This window comes from Glandiceps talaboti, chromosome 21, assembly GCF_964340395.1.
Source record: "Glandiceps talaboti chromosome 21, keGlaTala1.1, whole genome shotgun sequence".
In the NCBI taxonomy this organism is placed as follows: Eukaryota; Metazoa; Hemichordata; class Enteropneusta; family Spengelidae; genus Glandiceps; species Glandiceps talaboti.
Genome location: NC_135569.1, coordinates 7,506,974 through 7,526,322, shown reverse-complemented (window position 1 = coordinate 7,526,322; position 19,349 = coordinate 7,506,974). Strand labels below are relative to the sequence as shown.

At 35.5% G+C, this 19,349-nt stretch overlaps 2 protein-coding genes across 3 annotated transcripts in view; one reads left to right on the top strand and one right to left on the bottom strand.

Annotated features, from left to right (window-relative positions):
• Positions 1–2,892, top strand: part of LOC144451457 (circularly permutated Ras protein 1-like) — a 25,941-nt gene extending 23,049 nt beyond the window's left edge. Inside the window, exons 18-19 of one of the 2 annotated variants that reach the window (XR_013482295.1) lie at positions 611–896; positions 2,790–2,892. Coding sequence is in view for 1 of the 2 variants with exons in the window: in XM_078142296.1 (XP_077998422.1) it covers positions 611–763 (153 nt within the window). In the remaining variant the exon portion in view is untranslated. Of the gene's footprint in view, positions 1–610; positions 1,897–2,789 lie in introns of those variants that run through there. The other variant, XM_078142296.1, reaches the window with a different exon arrangement.
• LOC144451458 (short transient receptor potential channel 4-like) lies at positions 2,435–19,349 on the bottom strand. Its single transcript, XM_078142298.1, has 13 exons — positions 19,107–19,349; positions 12,486–12,558; positions 11,948–12,107; positions 11,269–11,413; positions 10,569–10,786; positions 9,520–9,762; positions 8,062–8,828; positions 7,516–7,759; positions 6,549–6,752; positions 5,531–5,590; positions 4,423–4,503; positions 4,222–4,245; positions 2,435–3,671 (listed from the first exon to the last, which is right to left on the bottom strand). Exons 2-13 carry the CDS (start codon positions 12,494–12,496, stop codon positions 3,573–3,575), a joined length of 2,256 nt encoding a protein of 751 aa, XP_077998424.1. The 5' UTR covers positions 12,497–12,558; positions 19,107–19,349; the 3' UTR covers positions 2,435–3,572.

The window sequence follows — 19,349 nt, the reverse complement described above, 5'->3', positions numbered from 1 at the left end:
AAAGAACGATTTTTGGCAATTTAGTACATAGCTTTAAAATTCATGTAATTTTGTCAATTTTTACATTGATGGTAACAGAGCATGTGTGCTATAAAGTTTGTTAATTTAGCTTTTCAAGGCTAATGAATAATTTGATTGATTTTTACCTTCTGTAAGAGAAGGTTACATGACTGCTAGTGTATGTTTTAGCGATACGGTATGTGAGAGAGTATATCTCACCATCATCTTTCTCTTAAAGGCAACCTCAATGGTAAACATCTATGAATATTAATGAGACATTTGCATAAATACCAATTTTCAGTAATTGAGTCAATTGAGGGGGTATATCATGCTATGATAGCTATAAATTTAAATTTTGCATTCTAACAATTACTCTCTGTAGGAACAAAAATCTGATGGCATTCAGTTTAAAACTGGTTTAGAATATAACTTTTCTGACACAGTACATGTGCATATATTCAGTTGTGTATCACTGTCAAGACAATATTTTCTCTATTTGTCTGGACAACTAAAAAATATTTATTTGTTAATTTATAAATTCAAGTTATTGACAATCTATTTGTTATTAAATGCCATTTATATATTGCATCTCATTCGTTTTCTGTTTTAGTCTGATGCAGACCATAGAGCAAGTGTCTTTACTCAAATGAGAAGATTACCAAGAAGCAGGTTAAGGCATGGTAGTGAAAAGAAGGAAGAAGTTCAAAGTCGACAAACAACACAGTCACTTGCTAACCAATACTATGATATTCAATATGAGTAACACCTTCACTGGATATCATTATACAAAAAGAACTAATTTAAAACAGTTCTTTGTTCTGTTATTGTTGTTTTTCTCAGAAAGCAGGAGAATAGAATATGGGGATGCAGAGCAGGCTGTGTTCATGTACGAGAAGGTAATTTAGGCACTACTTATTTTAAAATGTGTTTTCTTGTTTTCCAGTAAAATAAGTGAAAATAAATCTCGAATTAAAATTCCAATGTCTACATATGGTACTGAGTAAAGACGTTTTCCAGTTACTCTTTATGAGTGTATATTCAAGTCAGTTCAATTACTGTGCCCCAACTTCCATATAATAGGGAACTTACAATCCAGACTGAGCATGCTCAGATGCAAAGGACTATGGGATTATCTGTGGTTATCGTAATATCTAATCTGGAGCTACTGATAGAATTAACCTCCCACAATTGTTAGGGTCACTATGGAATGATTATTTGTGGTTACAAAGAATGTATCAACACTGTTTACAATACTAATTGATAAATATTTGTTATCATATTTCCCATGATGCAACATTCAACATGGTGGGTTTGCAAGTGATAACTTAAAATTTGTTTGATTTGATATACCTTAAACACCTAAAACTGTAACTTAGTACTTGTTTACCTGTATTCTTATGAATAACTAGTATGTGTGACAAAATATTTACTAAGAATAAACATTTTCTGCAAAGTTTTTGTAAGCATAACTTAGTTTAGCCAAAAGAGCAGTCTCATTTATTTTGATCAAACACCCACAATTCTATCTACTGAACATTGTTAAGGTACCAATTATTAGACATTGGACATATTAATCAAATGGTAGATATTCCCATAATCAGCACAGCAAGAGGCTGAAATCTTGCTCACCGTTGAGGGCGCTAATTTTTGGATGCGATCCAAAAATCTATATGATTGGATTTATCATGTATACAGCTACACTATACGTTTACCTACGTGTACAGGTGATGCAATACTGTTACGGTGTATGATATTATGAGAAAGTCATTGTACTTTTCAAAAAAAGAACATTCCATTGCAGCTTTAATAGATTTTATATAGGATTGGATGATGTAATTACATTAAATAAGTAACAACTCACTTGGTACTTTGTAAATATATAATCAGATGTTGTTGATATAAAAGTTCATTATTTGGATAAAATTTTGTCAGACTGTAAAATATGTATTAAATGTTTATTTTGGAATCGGGAAGTAATCTTACACATGACTGCTTATTTGAAAGAGAAGTCAAGGTGAATTGAGTTGATCATGCAATGGGTTTATAAAGTGTAAATGTGTGTGTGTGTGTGTGTGTGTTTGTGTTTGATAAAGGAGAATGCCACATGCGCTCTAGGAAATGATGGCATTTTCATGAGCTTTTGGTTCTGGAAAGTCATATTATGGTTTTACATCACCAACATTATGCTCAGTTTCAACAGCTGACCCTCCTTCGGACTTCCTCACCATTTTCATGAAAAAGACTAATTACATGGTGAGTGGGACTGAGGCACGGACCAAGGAAGGATCAATGGTTGAGGGCGCTGATTAGAACAAACTTTTAAATAATTAATAAGATAGTCATAGTAAAACTGGTTTGTTAAAACCATCAAGTTAAAATTTATTTTTTTAAAAAGAAAACACATTTTCATATCATTACTTTATTACATGGCACCTGGTAGGGAAAAGTTATTTTAAAGAGCAAAACAAAAGAGTAAACAAATAATTTTTGTAAAAAAAAAGAAGGAGATATTAAATGATGAACAAAACACAACTATTTGTAAACAAATATGGCAAATTCCATGCCCCTGTGGTTGCCATCAATAAATGGTCATAATGGGAGTCAGTGGGTCGAATGTGAAGAGATATAACTTGTGTAGACATTGCAGCTGTAGTAGTTTACTGTGTGACACTATCCTTGCCATTGGCCAAGTCTACGACAAGCGACCTTCTCAATGATAATTGACAGTGTTTTGGTAAACAGTGAGACGAGACACAAATGTTCTAATCCTTTTTCTGGTAAAATTACAGCACATGGAATTTCCCAGATAAAAAGCAGAAATCAAAATTTAGATGTGGATAGAATGTCTGGAAATATGCCAGTCGGCCAGAATGTTTATTGATTCTGAAATAGGTAGGTAGTGTTATGTATTGAAGTGATGTTCTGGTTACTTTGTTGTGAGGAGTTGGACACTAACCTGAAAAAATACCTTATCTGTAAACTTAAAGCTAAGTTTGATTGTGACCGACTCAGACAACAGAAAATATTATTATCTTCGTTTTATAACCTCAGTGTACAAGTTTCAAATGGCGCACATGATCATATAGAACAAAATGTAGTAACTTATCAACGAACACCCACCCCCACCAAAAGAAAACTTTCGAAAGTATAATCACTTAATTAAAACATATCTAAATTAAAATGTTGAACACCCATGATTCTGTAAACCATCAATGTTAATTAAACTGAAGACTAATAATTATTATTAGAATTTAAGGAGAACACCACTCCAGGAAATGACGATATTTTTTAAATAAACTTTGGGTTCTGGAGAGTCATTTCATGATTTCACATCACTATTATTATCATCTATTCCCCAACATTAATTACTAAAAGTGTTCATGATTATACTTTCTATGATATGCTTGGTTGATTCGATTATTCGGGATGCTCAGATACAACATCAAAACCGGAAAAAGAATTCTAGTATTCGTGAAGTCATAAAGTACAGACAGTTTATTATGTTGGTTGTACCACAGTAGACTTCAACATTGAGTATGATGATGTAACATAGTTTGCGTTCACGCTGTCGCTCAATGAGATCCTTCCGGTTGGATATTTGTAGCAGACGCGGTCTCCTTCTGTGGGTCAACGTGCTTATCAATGTACCGTTTTAGTAAAACATTCAATATCTGTAAGACATAGGAAATGAAGCATTTTTCATCAGAGAAATATGTCCTTAATTTAGTATTTTAGAAATTGAAGCCTAACTCATAGACACACTTGCACGCATGCGTGACACACGGTCTCCAATTCTCTAATAGAGAACTTGTAATTCATACTGAGCATGCTCAGATGCAAAGGACTATGGGATTATCTGTGATTATCGTAATACCTAATCTGGAGCTACATATCTCTATCTTTCTGGCCATCAATACTTGATATTCCGTATATCCGTCCTCCCCATTCATTCATGCACCCAACAAACCACCCACTCACCCATCCATCCATCTAGCCACCCCTCCGTACCCATCCATCCAAACTTACTTCCTCCACCCATCCCCTATAACTCCTCATTCATCCATCCATCCCTCTCTCCCTCCATCTCCCCATCTATCCATCCATTCATCCGTCCATATGTTTACATTGCATCGTATTGAATGGCTGCCTAATATGTACAGTTTAGAAACTGTTAATTGCAAAAGCTTCACATTTTTATATAGGATACTTAGACACTTTTACCTGTTTGTATTTTAGCTTTGCTCCCTGAAAACAGAAAAAATGAACAACGTATTACTAATCGTACAAATAACTTTTACGATTATTATCAATAGGCTTGCCATATTATGGATTAAGACCACACACTATAGTAAGTTGAAATGTTATAATAAACTCTGTCACAGTACAGTTTTACCAAAAGTCTGAGAAGGAGAAGATACTAACTTGGCGATAAGCTGGGCATGGAGTATGTGTAGGCTGTTCTCTCTTCTGCTGGAGACTCCCATATCCACGTTCATCGTCCAGCTGAAATGAACGAAAGGTTTTTGTCACCTATTCTAGCATATACGTTGTATGATATATTTGTAAACAATACAGGTAGTAGTAATGCTAGCAGGATGACCAAAGCACAGTATAGTGTTTGAGTCGCGGTAGGTCTTCCTGTTGTTGGTATTGGTTAGTTGGTTGGTTGGTTGGTTGGTTGGTTCATGGAGGTACCTCCATGGTTGGTTGCAACACTGGTGGCTCTGAGGGTGGTGATGGCTGTAGCATGATGTGGGTGTAATGGTGTTAGTGGTTATGGTGATGGTAGTAGTGGTAGTGGTTCTGAAGGTGACTGAAAGTTTTTGTGATAATGTTCGGGTGATGGTGGCGGTGACGACGGTGATGGCTGAAAGGATGACGGGGTGGTGGTGGTTGTTATGGTGGTTGAGGGGGGTTGTTAGGGTGTCAGTTGATGATGATGGTCTTTATAGTGGCTATGGTGGTGGTAGTTGTGATGATGATGGGGTGGTCATGGCTTTGGTTCTTGGGGTGATATATTTGTTGCTGTTGTGGGAATTGTTATAGTTGTGGTTTCGATAGTGATTGCTGTGTTTGTGATGATGGTGATAGTGGATGAAAATGTTTAGTTACGGAATCAGTCATTGAATCGGTCATCTTATGTAAATTCGAACAGTGTTAATTCGTATATGTTTCCTTTGCAAAGTTACACAATGTTACACAATCACATCGCACTCGTATATACATACTTGTATAATAATCTGTCAACCATGGTAGCTTATTTACGGCGGTGCTAGTGGTATTCCGTGTATCTCTCAGACCATGCTAGTAACTACGGTACATTTGCAAAGAGTTGATAATCCGATTTGAAAATCTCGACGCATAATTCTCCTATAAGGTTGTTTGTCTGCGAGATGTCGTGTGATTTACATAATCATTGGTAAGAATATTAACATATCCTTGTATAAACTATTCCTCGAATCGACACGCCCTGATATTACACGAATATGACTTTTCAATAGTTATAAGTCTATCTCAAGATATAGCTGACCTGAAGTGCAACAGTGTTTACTCTTGGTTCGACATCAGTCATTTCAAGCTTGTCTGTTTTCTGAAAAACAGAGATGTACATTTAGTACAAAGGAGTCAAAAACGATTACAGTGATACAAACTGAGTTTAAAAACTTTTTACTCAAATGAAAATACTTACATAAAACCTTAATTAAATTGTTCTAGTATAATATTAATGTCCATGCATGTTGTCCTTGACATTGAGAGTGTCTTATGGCATCGTTAGAATAATTGATTGCATAATAGGGATTTCTTCACCATTTTTCTATACGTATGATAAATTACGTCATCGGATTGTATATAAGATATATCGTAATACCAAATTTGAGTTCTGCCAATCACAAGTGATCCTAAAGCATCTTCAGTAAGTAGAATGATGTGAATACCTTTTAAATATACAGCAACTATTACGCCCCTAACGTATTAGGCCTCCAACGTTAGCATATATAAACGAGCTTGTGTCCCCCTTTAACGCATACTGTGCATGTACAGTTCAACGAGAACTGATCTTTTTAGATGTTTATCAAAATCAATAATGTACCACTTAACCTGAACAAAAACCTTGAAATATGTCGAAGTAGTTAAATTTCATTTAGTCATTTTGGAGAACCATTTTCATATCGAGGTTCGAGGAAAATGTGAATAAACGCCGAGGAATACCTCAATTCGTTTGACACTAAATTAAAACATTGATCAGTACGTAATATAAGTAAACATATTGCCTGCATTAACCATTCTTGGGCAAAATCATGTACATGGCCATGGTGTAGTGGGGTGCTTAGATTCGTGGGGTGCTAAAGGCAAATCAAATATCGTGCTTTCTGGTAGTGTAGGTTTTTAAAATAGAATGGATAACATCGCCTGTACTGTTTGTCTGTCTGTCTGTCTGTCTGTCTGTCTGTCTGTCTGTCTGTCTGTCTGTCTGTCTGTCTATGTCTGTCTGTCTGTCTGTCTGTCTGTCTGTCTGTAACAGCTACGAAATGAGATACTACAATTACCGTTGGCGATACTTCTCTGACTGGCCCATCGGTTTCAGCGAAACCACACTTGCAACATTTGCAGCACATCATGCAAACCGTGCAAATAATACCGACCAATAAACAAACTACACTTGACAATGAATTCAAATTCGCTCCTGTTGATCCAATGTAATCCAACCATATTGAAGATCTTTCGAATTTCCATTCTCTATCAATGTTTTCCTAATGGTAAAAACAAAACAAGATATGAAACAAGTGACAAGAAAGCATATATATATCTATATTTAGTCATACCATTACGTCATACCATTACGTCATACCATTACGTCATTTTCAATCCTTTCAGTTCAATTCCACCTAAAATTGATAGTTTTCTTTCGTATTATGAAGTTTATTAAAAGTTTAAATTAGTTTACTTTACTATACTTTACTTTACCTTACTTTATTTTGATTATTTGAGCAGTTTACTTTAGTTTACGTTAGTTTAGTTATTATAAGTTAATGTTATGTTTAATTAGGAAATCTGTGCGTTACTGTGACACTTTTGAACGGAGAGTGCGGCAGTACAACTACAACAGTAATAATAATAATATCAACAATAACAACAACAACAACAACGACGACAAATCATTCCTTAACACGCTTCGCCATCAATATGAAAGTCACCTTCGTGAAAATAGATACATCTTGATGATAGTACATGTTTATCAATTAAAAACACTTAAAACACATATACACAAAACACACATACATACATACATACATACATACATACATACATACATACATACATACATACATACATACATACATACATACATACATACATACACAAAACACATATACATACATACATACATACATACATACATACATACACAAAACACACATACATACATACATACATACATACATACATACATACATACATACATACATACATACATACATACATGCCTATTGACAGTAGATGACAATAACATACCTGTAGTTTAGTGTACCTGTCTGACAGCATGGCAATACATAGATTTAACAGCATTATCAAGACAATAAGTCCAAATGATACATAGAGTATATAGCCCATTGCAGTGTAGTATCTTATAGTTATATCTACCCACTCATTGTGTTCATTCGATATGTTCTGCCATACTAGACTGTTTATTTCCAACGACTCGGTACCTACTCCTCCAAATATACTCGTCATTAGAACAGTCAACGATGATGAAAACCTGTAGACAATATGTAAATAGTATTGTATTAGCCTTTGAATTGACGTTCTTGCTTATACGTATTTAGAGGGCCGTGATTGCATAAAAATGTTAAAGTTGTGATAGTTGAGTTAAAGCTTATATATATATATATATATATATATATATATATATATATATATATATATATATATATATATATATATATATATATATATATATATATATATATATATTAATGCCTTCAACGGCCTTTTTCGTGAATGGGTGGGTCGATGTGTGAGGTAACCCTAATGATGCGTAGCTTACAGACTAGTACTTACTTTGCAAAGACGGAGTTTTCTGGCCCAACATTCACATAGAAGTAATACATGGCAAGAGCATAAGCCACAATGACGTAGGTAAAGATGATAAGAAATCGGATGATGTCGTGCCTCATTGACGTAAATACGAGCAAAGTTGGTCCAAGGTAGTGAGACAGAAGAAATGGCTTTAAGAATCGCAGTAAAGCACAGACATAAGTGAAAGCAGTTAACTTACTCAAAATTATGTAAATGTAGGGATTTCCATAAATCTGACCAACTATGTCCGGATTGGCTAAAATTATGCTGATGAAAAACGTTGCCAGAATAAACAGATCTAATAGGTTCCAGTTACTCTTAAAATAACCAGTTACTCCATATGTTATCAATTGCCCCAGCTCAATAAAGCATAACGTGATAAACCAAATGATCAGAATTGCTAGTATGATTTTATGGTTTATCATCATATAGCCTTCATTTCTGACTTCAGAACCTTCAATTTTGAACTGTACTAATACTTCATATATAAACATTAAGATTAAGAAGAAAGCGTAATGAAAGTAGTGACTAAGGAAGCTGGCCTTTGGGCTGTCATAGAGGTGATGCAGCCTTGTTCTAGTGCAGAAGATAATGTGAACTGGGAAGATTTGATGCAGGATGCCAAATACAAAGAAAGCAAAGATAGCGTATAGCAGTTCCCATCCAAATCCATTTTTCTGTGTCCATTCAGGTTGTCCGCATGTCCACTGACCTCGAAGAAATTTCTGCACCATTGGATGTGCGATAAACTGTAAGAAAACAAGTATTCTGCGTTAATTTTATTATAACCCGCACCACAAGCCAACAAATGATCTTTTCCTTTCACGTAGCAGAATCAGGCACTGAAGTCTAAAATTAGTGGAACGAGACAGAGTCGCGATGGGTGTATTTTTTTGCATGGCTTCCACACCACTGCTATTCCTGTTGGTATCAAAGTATTGTGTATACTATTATAGCAAGTAGGACTCACCCCTTAAGAAAAGGAGAAGGAAATAAAAAGTAACTTGCTGGTACTTGAGGTATTAAAAGAACAAACATTAAGATAATCAAACATCCCTGATAACTTACTAGAAACGTTTGGTAAACATTGGGAAGGCTTTTGAGAACAGAACATCCACAATAAAAGTAAGAGTTGCTACAGGATATCTTTGTTAGCCGGATCATATTTCCATATATATAAACTAGTTTAGAATTTACCACAATGCTTTTAAAATAATCTTTTCATTGTTATGAAGGAAATATCAAACATAAATGTCAGGTTCTTATATTAATGTTATCTCATCAGTGAAGCAATACGAATTTAGGTATAGCCAATGATCATTCATATTTGTAGAACCAAGTTTTTCTTTGTTTCTAGTCTGCCAGACAGACAGTGATTGTTATCACCACCATCGGGCTGTTGAAAGTCTATGTGAACTAGTACACGTAAAGATATATTACCTCTTTCTGCTCTGTTGCTATGGCTTTCTCTGCGATGAGGAAACGCTTTGGTCTGCGCTCAAGTGTGAGCATAGATAACAGAGTATAGTGTCTACCATCACATAAGGAGTGATCATCTTTGTCGTCATGAGTATCATAATAGCCTCCGCCTAAGAGCCACTTCACTTCGTTAACTGAATGACAACATTGCAACACATGGAGTGTGAACACTTTCAAGCGATGCTGCAGAGCTGCAATCTTTGCCTGTGAAAAACATATATACATTGCATGTTTCATTGGACATTTTTGAGACGTAATTTTCCGCTGTTATGTCATCTTGTTTTGATATTCGTGTCAAAGAAATTATGGTAAATATGATGTCACCACGAGAGATTTTCTCATAATTCATGGCAGGATTAGATGTAACGGCATCATCAACGGCACATCTTAGACAAAAGGGGTAACGATCACATTCCTAGTTGTTTTCGATATATAATTCATTTGAAACGGTGATCTTCTTGTTGAACTCATTCGAAAGGGTGAGGTTGAAGAAAATCTGGTAATTTTGAAAAGCAGAGATTCTTAATAAAATGAGCAGTAAAATATTTTTTTCTGAATATAAGGTTGAAAGCAATTAAAATATGTCTGTATTCCATTGTATCAAATGGTGTGGCATTGCTGTACTGAGGAAATTAATTGATTTATTGAATACTACAAAATGTGTCTCTCTGACATAGTTTCAGTAATATTGTCATGGTCGCCATCGTCGTTTTAATGGAACATTGAAAAGGTGATGCTGATCGGATGATGATGTGGTGATAGTGGTGGTGGTGGTGGTGGTGGTGGTAGTGATGATGATGATGATGAGGAGGAGGAGGAGGAGGAGGAAGAGGAGGAGGATGGTGGTGGTGGTGGTGGTGGTGGTCGTGCTGCTGCTGCTGCTGCTGCTGCTGCTGCTGCTGCTGCTGCTGCTGCTGCTGATGATGATGATGATGATGATGATTTTAGAATTATAATTGTCATTGACACAGGTTCACACTTTAGAACTCTAAAATACGAATAAATCTAACCTTCCAAATTAAGGAAATTTCCTCCTTCAGTAGGTCGTTCAATTCTTCTATCAGATGAAACGCCGTTTGCATAAAATCTTTAAATTCTTCCTTTGAATTCTTTTTCCCTTCTTCCTTTGAGTTCTTTCTCTCCAAATATAGATATGTCATTGTTATGTATGCTGGACTTGATACAGCACTGTACATATTAATCTTCTCTTCCATTAATGTTGTAGGATCTGATAAGAAATCACGATTTCGCATACAAATGATTAATACTAACTATTGAACATGGGTTAACAAGGCTTATTTCTTGATGAAGATCTTCACACTCACACACCCATAGTTGCATGCGTACACACACATACACACACATACACACTCACACATACATACATACATACATACATACATACATACATACATACATACATACATACGATCATTGCTGCTTGTAGTGCATTATTAGCCAATAAATGTTATAATTTTTGTGATAAAGTAATCCAATGTGCAGTATTTGAGGCATGGTATATATCTGGCTCTAAACATTAATGTCTCTACCCCTTCCCAAGAAACAAATAACAAATCAAATGTAATGTATAATTTAACGATATCACTTTCATCAGCTGTAATGCTTCAAGCCAAGTTTCTTCAATAGCCATGACGCACAAATGTGAAGGCTCTGTATAAAATATGATACCAAAACAGAAACCTTTCTTACCGTCAAAATCTGGTCTTTCCAACAAATTCGCTCCATTTTCCAGCAACAATTTGATCATGAAGAAATCATCTCGTTTTGCCGCTATTTCCAAAGCTTTTATGGATATCCCTTTCCTTTTACCTTGATAGCTGCAAAGCTCTGCACACTGTACAACCAAGAGAAGACGAATGAAATTCTAGTGTAATTAATTTTCATATCATATTTCTTTCAAATCCAATGAGGTCCTTTGAATATTTTTAAGCGTCATTGAAGTTACGCCAATATTATAATGCTAGTTACAATCAGGAACTCAAATATCTTTAAAGAATAAGACACGAGTGTAGGAGACACATTATTATTTCATATATCAAATGAGAGAAAAAAAGGCATGACAAATTGTATTGTAGCTTATCTTGCCGTATGCCTATGGAACTCAGCGCGTGATGTAATTATTTAGATGTTTCTTAAACTTTAGTTCTAATGTTGTGTGTCTGCTCAGTTTGACTCGACCTTGGCCTGATTTGATTTGCTTTGTCCTGGTATGGTTTGGTCCATACGTCATTAACAACTGATTTGGAAGAGCTTTACACGAGGTGAGACATAGATGACCTGTACAGCTGACCCTGCTCTGTATACCTGTTATGAGTAACTAGTCTGGAATGGCTTTAAAGCTTGTGATAGGGTTAAAATAGAACTGTACCTGATGTTGAGACAAGATTTCTTCAACTCGAGCATAATTACTTTTCTCAACAGCACTCAGAAAATCTTCTTGGATTGAATTCTCCGTACCCAGGCCAGTGTTTTCGCAAAGCTGTACATATTCTGTACTGCACTCGTCCAGTGGCACAAGGTCTTCTTTCCTATAGCAGGGGAATATGAAATTATAACTCAATTGGTACATTTACGAAACGAATGTATATAGTTTTACTAACAACAAACAGGGTTTCAACATGTTTCAAACGAAACATGAGTTATGAAGTGTGTGTTTTGTGATATGTTTATAATTATTTTTAATCAACAACAATTCCGATAGTATACATACATTCACATACATTAATATGATTATATTCAAATATTTCATATTCAAATGAAACACATTATTATATATCAATTGGCTAACTTTTATAGCAATCGCGTCGCAAATGCGATTCCCTCATAGTCTATCAATACAGAAATACAATGATCTATGACATTATCAGTGCAAATATTTATACTATAGTATAGAAAAAGTGACTCACGTTATGGCCATCTATGACAGATGTTGTTAGTAAACGTTTTTTCTAGAGTCTTGAATTGTTTTCTTGCTAATCCCTGTATAAATAAATAAATATATATTATATATGTTATCATTTACAGAAATCTAGTACAGTTATAAATGGTCACATTTGAAGTTGGTTGTTTAGAAGTTTGTGTTATGTAAGCCCCATTAGCTAACATCTATATTTGTTGGGAAACTATAGGAATGCTCCTAATATATTTTTCTGACAAGCTGCGAGATCGTCTACGGATAACCTGAAAAAAGGTTTACCGAAAACAGAGGATCATGCAATACAACACAACACAATACAATACAACACCACACCACACCGCACGATCGCGACACGACACGACACGACACGACACGACACAGCAAAACACAGCACTACACAACACAACACAACACAACACAACACAAAACAACACAACACAATATATCATAATATCACAAACACCATATTCATTCATATTCATATTCATATTATTTATTTTCACCAGACACAAAGGGAAAATGATACACAACTGATAGAAAAGAAAAGAAAAACTGTACCTGGTGAGGGACATAGAAATAGTTCAAGCAGAACTAGTCTAGTCTATGGCCCCGATACTATAAAGATAATAAAATATGTTTATGCGTAACTGTACAATAAAGAAAACAAAACAAAAACTCACATAGTATATTTATAAGTAAACTAATCACATGAAATGAAATTAATGAAAATAACAGTCATAGTCGAAAACATATACCTATCAGAACAACATATACAAGTTCTGTAGAAGTTACTGAAAGGAATTGTTAGCATATATCGCGCATACAACCACACAATGTGCAAATCAGATATCATGACGTAATCATATTTAATATGGGTAGTAACCTTTTTATAATTCAAAACTAATAATACATACAATAGGGGTATATAAAGGTCATTGTGGATGAACTCAAACGGCCATACGCAGAATCGGCAGAGCCTGCATTCATAAAATCAAACAAAAGAAAATATACATCAATAACATGTTTACTGGAATCGCGTCGCTACTTCCATGATGTAAACACAAGTAACCTATTGTTGAAAATACTTTGATGTTACAAACAGAAAAGGATATCCAAGGTCGTCTCGACCGGCATTAGCAGGACAGTGTGACCTGACAAACACTTTTCCAACACCTGCTGTTTAAAAGCTCCGTCTACAGATTCGTTATGGTCAACCGTTTTTGAACATGTAATTAATGTAGGAACGCTTAGAGAAAATTTTAGGATATTTCCTACAAGACGATACGAACAATAAGAGTAAAAGCATAGCACTCAGCCTCATTACAGACAATTATCTTCTTACTTGTCTGTGACCTCATCCTCACCTTATGCTAGTGGTCATAGTGTAGTGTCGTTCAACTATGCCCAACATCTGACACCCTATCAATTCTTGTCACACCCCAAGAAGTAAATTATACGTTACGACCGCAAATCTATTGTTGCTTACAAACAATGTTTAAGCTTTATAATCTCTTCTGATAGGGCCAGTATTCAGTTATGCACTGTCACATAAGTACCATGGTAGTACTTTTAATACTTTTTTGTCAACGGTGACACTTTAGCTTTTACATGTTCACGTATTTTGAAGTGACGCAATAAAATGGACAGTTTGACACGGCTGTCGGATCTGGCCTTTATGTTCACTGGTACATTTTTAAAATTCAAAATAATTTCCTCCGACAGTAGTAGTGGTTTGTGGTTATATTTTGAATTGTTCGTGCGTCTAATGAACTCTTTGGATGAATCAAGATGAAACGGCGAGGAAAGACTGCTTGAAACAAATACGACTGAAGTATATTTTTGTAGGGACGAATCTTAAGTTTAGTCGAGACACAGGAAGATGAAGTTTGAAACATATTTCATTGGCATTTCTCATACAGTTACCATATTTTAATTAAAATAACATTTTAATTTGCTAAAAGTGAATATTGCATATTAACATATATCCATTGCAGTGGTTTGTAATTTGTTTAAATTTCATTTTTAATTAAATCGACGTCTTTTAATCAGAACAAGATATGCATGGAACACCCTGTTGTTAATGATAATTTGAATTTTTAATTAAATTGGGAGCAGTTTAATCAATAAAAAAACAAAATATGGCTGGAACACGACAGTAGTGCAATCAATTAACAGCCAATTTAATTTAATCGATGGCTTTTAATTCATAAATTGTGGATAGAACACTTTGTTGGTGATAAAATAATTTCAAGTAAATAGTCGGCGTACTATTCATGAGAAAAACTATGGATAGAAACACCAGAGTAAATTACTAATGTGGCTAGCTTTTATTTAGGTATTCAGACGGCTAAGCACTGCATGACAGAGATATGCACTCTATACCAAGTAAGCTTTCTAGATTTCACTCAGTTTTCCACCAAGTACAGTCAAGTTAGTGACACCGCTGACATTTACTTCTGTATTTATATCACGTGACATGTCAAAGGTTAAATGAGGTTAAGTGATGACCGCTTTCCAAAACAATTCTATTCTGTCACTTTAAATATTTTATACTAATCGCATTCATGCATTGGGACGAATTCCTCTAAATTCAGTTTCAATTTTTATTTGGGAAAAATATAAATCCTTCACATTTTCGTGTCGTGCATTTTCTGTGGTGTATTATGTCCTGATGTTTTGTATATTTCTAAGTGAACACTGACCCGAAAAATCGCATTCAAATTTTCAATGCGCATGCTTTGATTGTGTTCATTAATCGGCTGTGCAGCTGTTCGTTTTCATCTCTAAATTATTGCTATAAAATTTGCTGTAAAACCAGAATCCATTTCTTACTTAACAAAATCAATAATATAATAATTATTATTATTATGGTCAATAACTGAAGTAAAAGGTTGACTCAAATGCAAGATAAAATGCTATGGTATATTAAACCGAATGCATGTGGTGTTATATTCAAACAACGTTCAAATCAGTACATTATAAACGTTCACACCTTGAGTTGAACGACACCAATTCAACTTCAGAATCAACTGTGTATTGTCTGCAAAAGGTTAAACGTACAGAGGGTGTTGTCGTTCAAATCAGCGTTGTGCCGACTGTCGATCGTGTGCAATTCTTCAATAAACAGCTTGAATAATGATGAATACAATAGTTCGAGTGGGCGTTTATTGCCATCACATATGTAGTCGTTATTTTTGTATATTACTACGAAATGAGAAGGGCGTGTCAAATTATGAATTATAGTCAATTTTAAAAGCTTCTCCTACAACTGTACATACCTACTTAGTCTCAACTATATGATAATATTATTGTGTTTCCACATACCACTTTGTATATTATGTAATTTTTTAGGAAAAAAAGGTAATTGAGGTTGGCAACATTTGCTACAAATAATTTACATCTCCCCATTCTTTTTTCTTTTCGTGTTCCTCTGAGTACCTGACTATGTCTATGTGTTTGTTTGTCTGTCTGTCTGTCTGTCTGTCTGTCTGTCTGTCTGTCTGTCATTCTTCATTTGCGTATGCGACAGAGTGGTCGGGGTGCATGAATTATAATTGCTGCTCTTTGGTATCCGTACGACATAATTATCTCCTCACACTAATATCTTTATCATTGAACAAAAAAAAGGATAAGTTTCCGGTGTTTTATTCCTGAAATCAGGACCCACACTGTAACCATAGAAATACAGATCAGCAAAAAACTGAAAAGGGTTATATTTTAGATTGGTGATCACAAAGATGAAATGATGCAAACAGACAATATTATTAGCATGTCGCTTCCTCTGATTAGAAGAACAACCTTCAACATCACTAAAATAGACGACGTTTTATAAACATATTTTGCAGCCGACAACGAATACAGTAGTCGATAGCATGCGAAATCAACGTTTAATACTGATTACACCATACGGGTAGGCCGCCATTTCATATAACATAACATAATGTAAGTGATACCTGTACAATGTGAATTTATTGTAAAAGGGGCCCTGAGCTGTATGAACATTAAATACAGCCCCCCCCCCCCCCCCTCTTTATTTTAATTAATTATTTCATCCATTTTATAACCAGATGAAAGACTTTACACAGGCATACATTGAAGGGTGTTTTACTATCACAACACAAGAAAATACATACCTGTGAGCTATGGAATGGTCTCAGCCTCAGGAAGGTGATTTATGTAAACATGCGTATTCTATCTCTCCGAACTGTATTTTTCGTCGATGTCAGATTACACAATATCTCCTCTTAATTTACCTGGCAATACGATTGACATTTTTCTAGTCTTCTCATACGAAATGTGATGGAACCTATCATGTATTCTTTGTTTACACGCGATTCAACACGAGTCCGTTTGTTTTGCCGTGATATGCATACATGCAAAGTCTAGACGCAATATACTCGCTTGCCATGACGTCACAATGGGCGTGGTGTATTGAACTCAGTGAATACATATTTAGCCTTGCCCCCAAATGTAACCCTGCACTCAATGTATAACTTTCGATCCCTTGTTTTGTAAACAATATTTAGGTATTACGATCGGTAAACTTAGTCTCGGCACTACTTGCTAACATGCAGAATTCATAAAACATATTTTTCTATTGACCCCAAATGAATTATAGTTAAGTTTCTTCCTGTATCTGTGTTATTGTTGATCTGTGTCTGTCTCTGTCTGTCTCTGTCTCTTTGTCTGTTAGTTACTGTCTCTGTCTATGTATGTATGTATGTATGACATGTATGTATGTATGTATGTATGTATGTATGTATGTATGTATGACATGTATGTATGTATGTATGTATGTATGTATGTATGTATGTATGTTTGTCTGTTTGTCTCCCTCTCTCGATCTCGCTCTCGTACTTTGACAACCCATTATAGAGGTTTACCTCTGTAGTCACACAACAAAAACAACAACAACAACAATAACAATAACTTATTTTCTAACTGTCAATCAAATTACGCATCACGCGTATTAAACATTACAACATGATAATTTAATCCAAGTACCAGCTGACACGTAGACAATTCTACATTCACACGGAAGTAAAGCAATCCCTTTTTAAATCTCTAAACGTAAGAAACATTAATAAATGGTGTCATGCACAATACCAGAGGGAAGCTGCTGAAACAATACCAGCGTAATGTAATAATTTGTAAGCCCATACCTTGAAAACTGTTGACTGCACACGTGGCATTAATGTGTAAGGGCGCGTTCAGTAACTACAAGCTTAGGGGGAAGGGCCAAGGAAAACCTAGCATGGTCTGCTATGTAAAATCCCCCCTCCCCTCATTCCGTTTGCTTAAAAGTGACCCGCCCACGTGCACATACTGAATAGCCTTTCTTTAAAACATATCCCCCCCCCCCAACCCGCCGTTGAAATATTTTTTTTTTAAATGCGTTTAAAACCTGCTAAACATGAAAAGGGACACAAGTCCCGGAATAAGTAGGCAAGGACTCGATCCCACTGCTGCCACCACGTCGACAATTTTAAAGAAATTTAGTTGTTTCCGGTCCACTATTACCAGCACAGTGGATTTGTGAGGAGGCATTGCATTAATTAGTTGCCGTGTTTGAGTCCAATTGGTAAAGATGAAACCTACAACTCCAAAAGACTACAGATATTGCACTACCGACCTTATCGGGACTGTCAAAATCCCCATTTCACCACATTATCACCAATATCTAACCACACAATCCACCCTCCACTTCTATGAGGCCCATCCCTCATGACGGCACAACTAGTGTATTCACTGCATTCATTGTCAATAGCTATTTGACTGATAAGTTGTGATATTTTGGTACAATGTTGGCAATGGTGGGATCTGGCAGCTGTGGAATATGTGACACTGGTGGCAGCAGTGGGATGCCAAAATTATAAAAAACTCAAAGTTTGGACAAGTTAAATATGACCTCACCACAGATTTTCATACGGGGTGTAACCCATATATAATCCAAAAAACAGACCCATTGTTATGGATTGGTTTACACTGGTGCTGAGAAGGTATTGCTACAGCATATGGACATTTTCTGATGTCCTCGACATGATTGGGGATTTTCTGATGAAAAGTCAACCCATTTTTAGGGATTTTTACGTCTTACAAATTTCAATTTTTAAGAAAATTTGACCCAGTCGGAGGCGCATTTCCGTATATTTTCTATGGGAGTATACCCCCGAAATACAACACAATGTACTAGGACAAACTACCCTTCACTTTAATGTAGGTGTGTCACTAGTGAGAGGGACTCGTTCGATTCCTTAGTAGACCGTACTGATACCAACAAATCATGTTATCATACAATAGGAACCAGATAACCTCAAACAAAGCATTGTCCGACTCAAAATAATCTTACTGGCTGTGTTACATTCTCTCATCGGATGCGGCAAAAATCTTTCCTAAAATCCTACCAACTATGGTACATTTACCTTGTCAAGGCTGACTTTATGCTACCCACACCCTAATAGCCTGGCTGAAAATGTAAAGAATTTACTTAATTTGTGTCGCTCCAGACGACACCATGTACCACTTATTTACTGTTAGTAACTTCAAGATTTTTGCCGAACCAGACGGCACCCTTTTCGGTTGTTGTTGTTGTTGTATGTGTTTCTCTTACCTTCTAACTCGGCACACCTCTCCTGGAGTTGTGTTATTTCCTTCACACGGCACTGACCGCTGAATAGAATTTCTTTCATGTCCCAACTCTGGGGCTCTGCTCTGGGGCTGACGACGTCACTGAACCTTTAGTGATTGTTAGTTCGCTTGCTTTGTTACATTCATTCAACCAGTAAAGGTTAGCATATAATAAATCCGAGATTTCTTTGGTTAATAATTAAGATTAAGTTGTTGTATCGTCTGT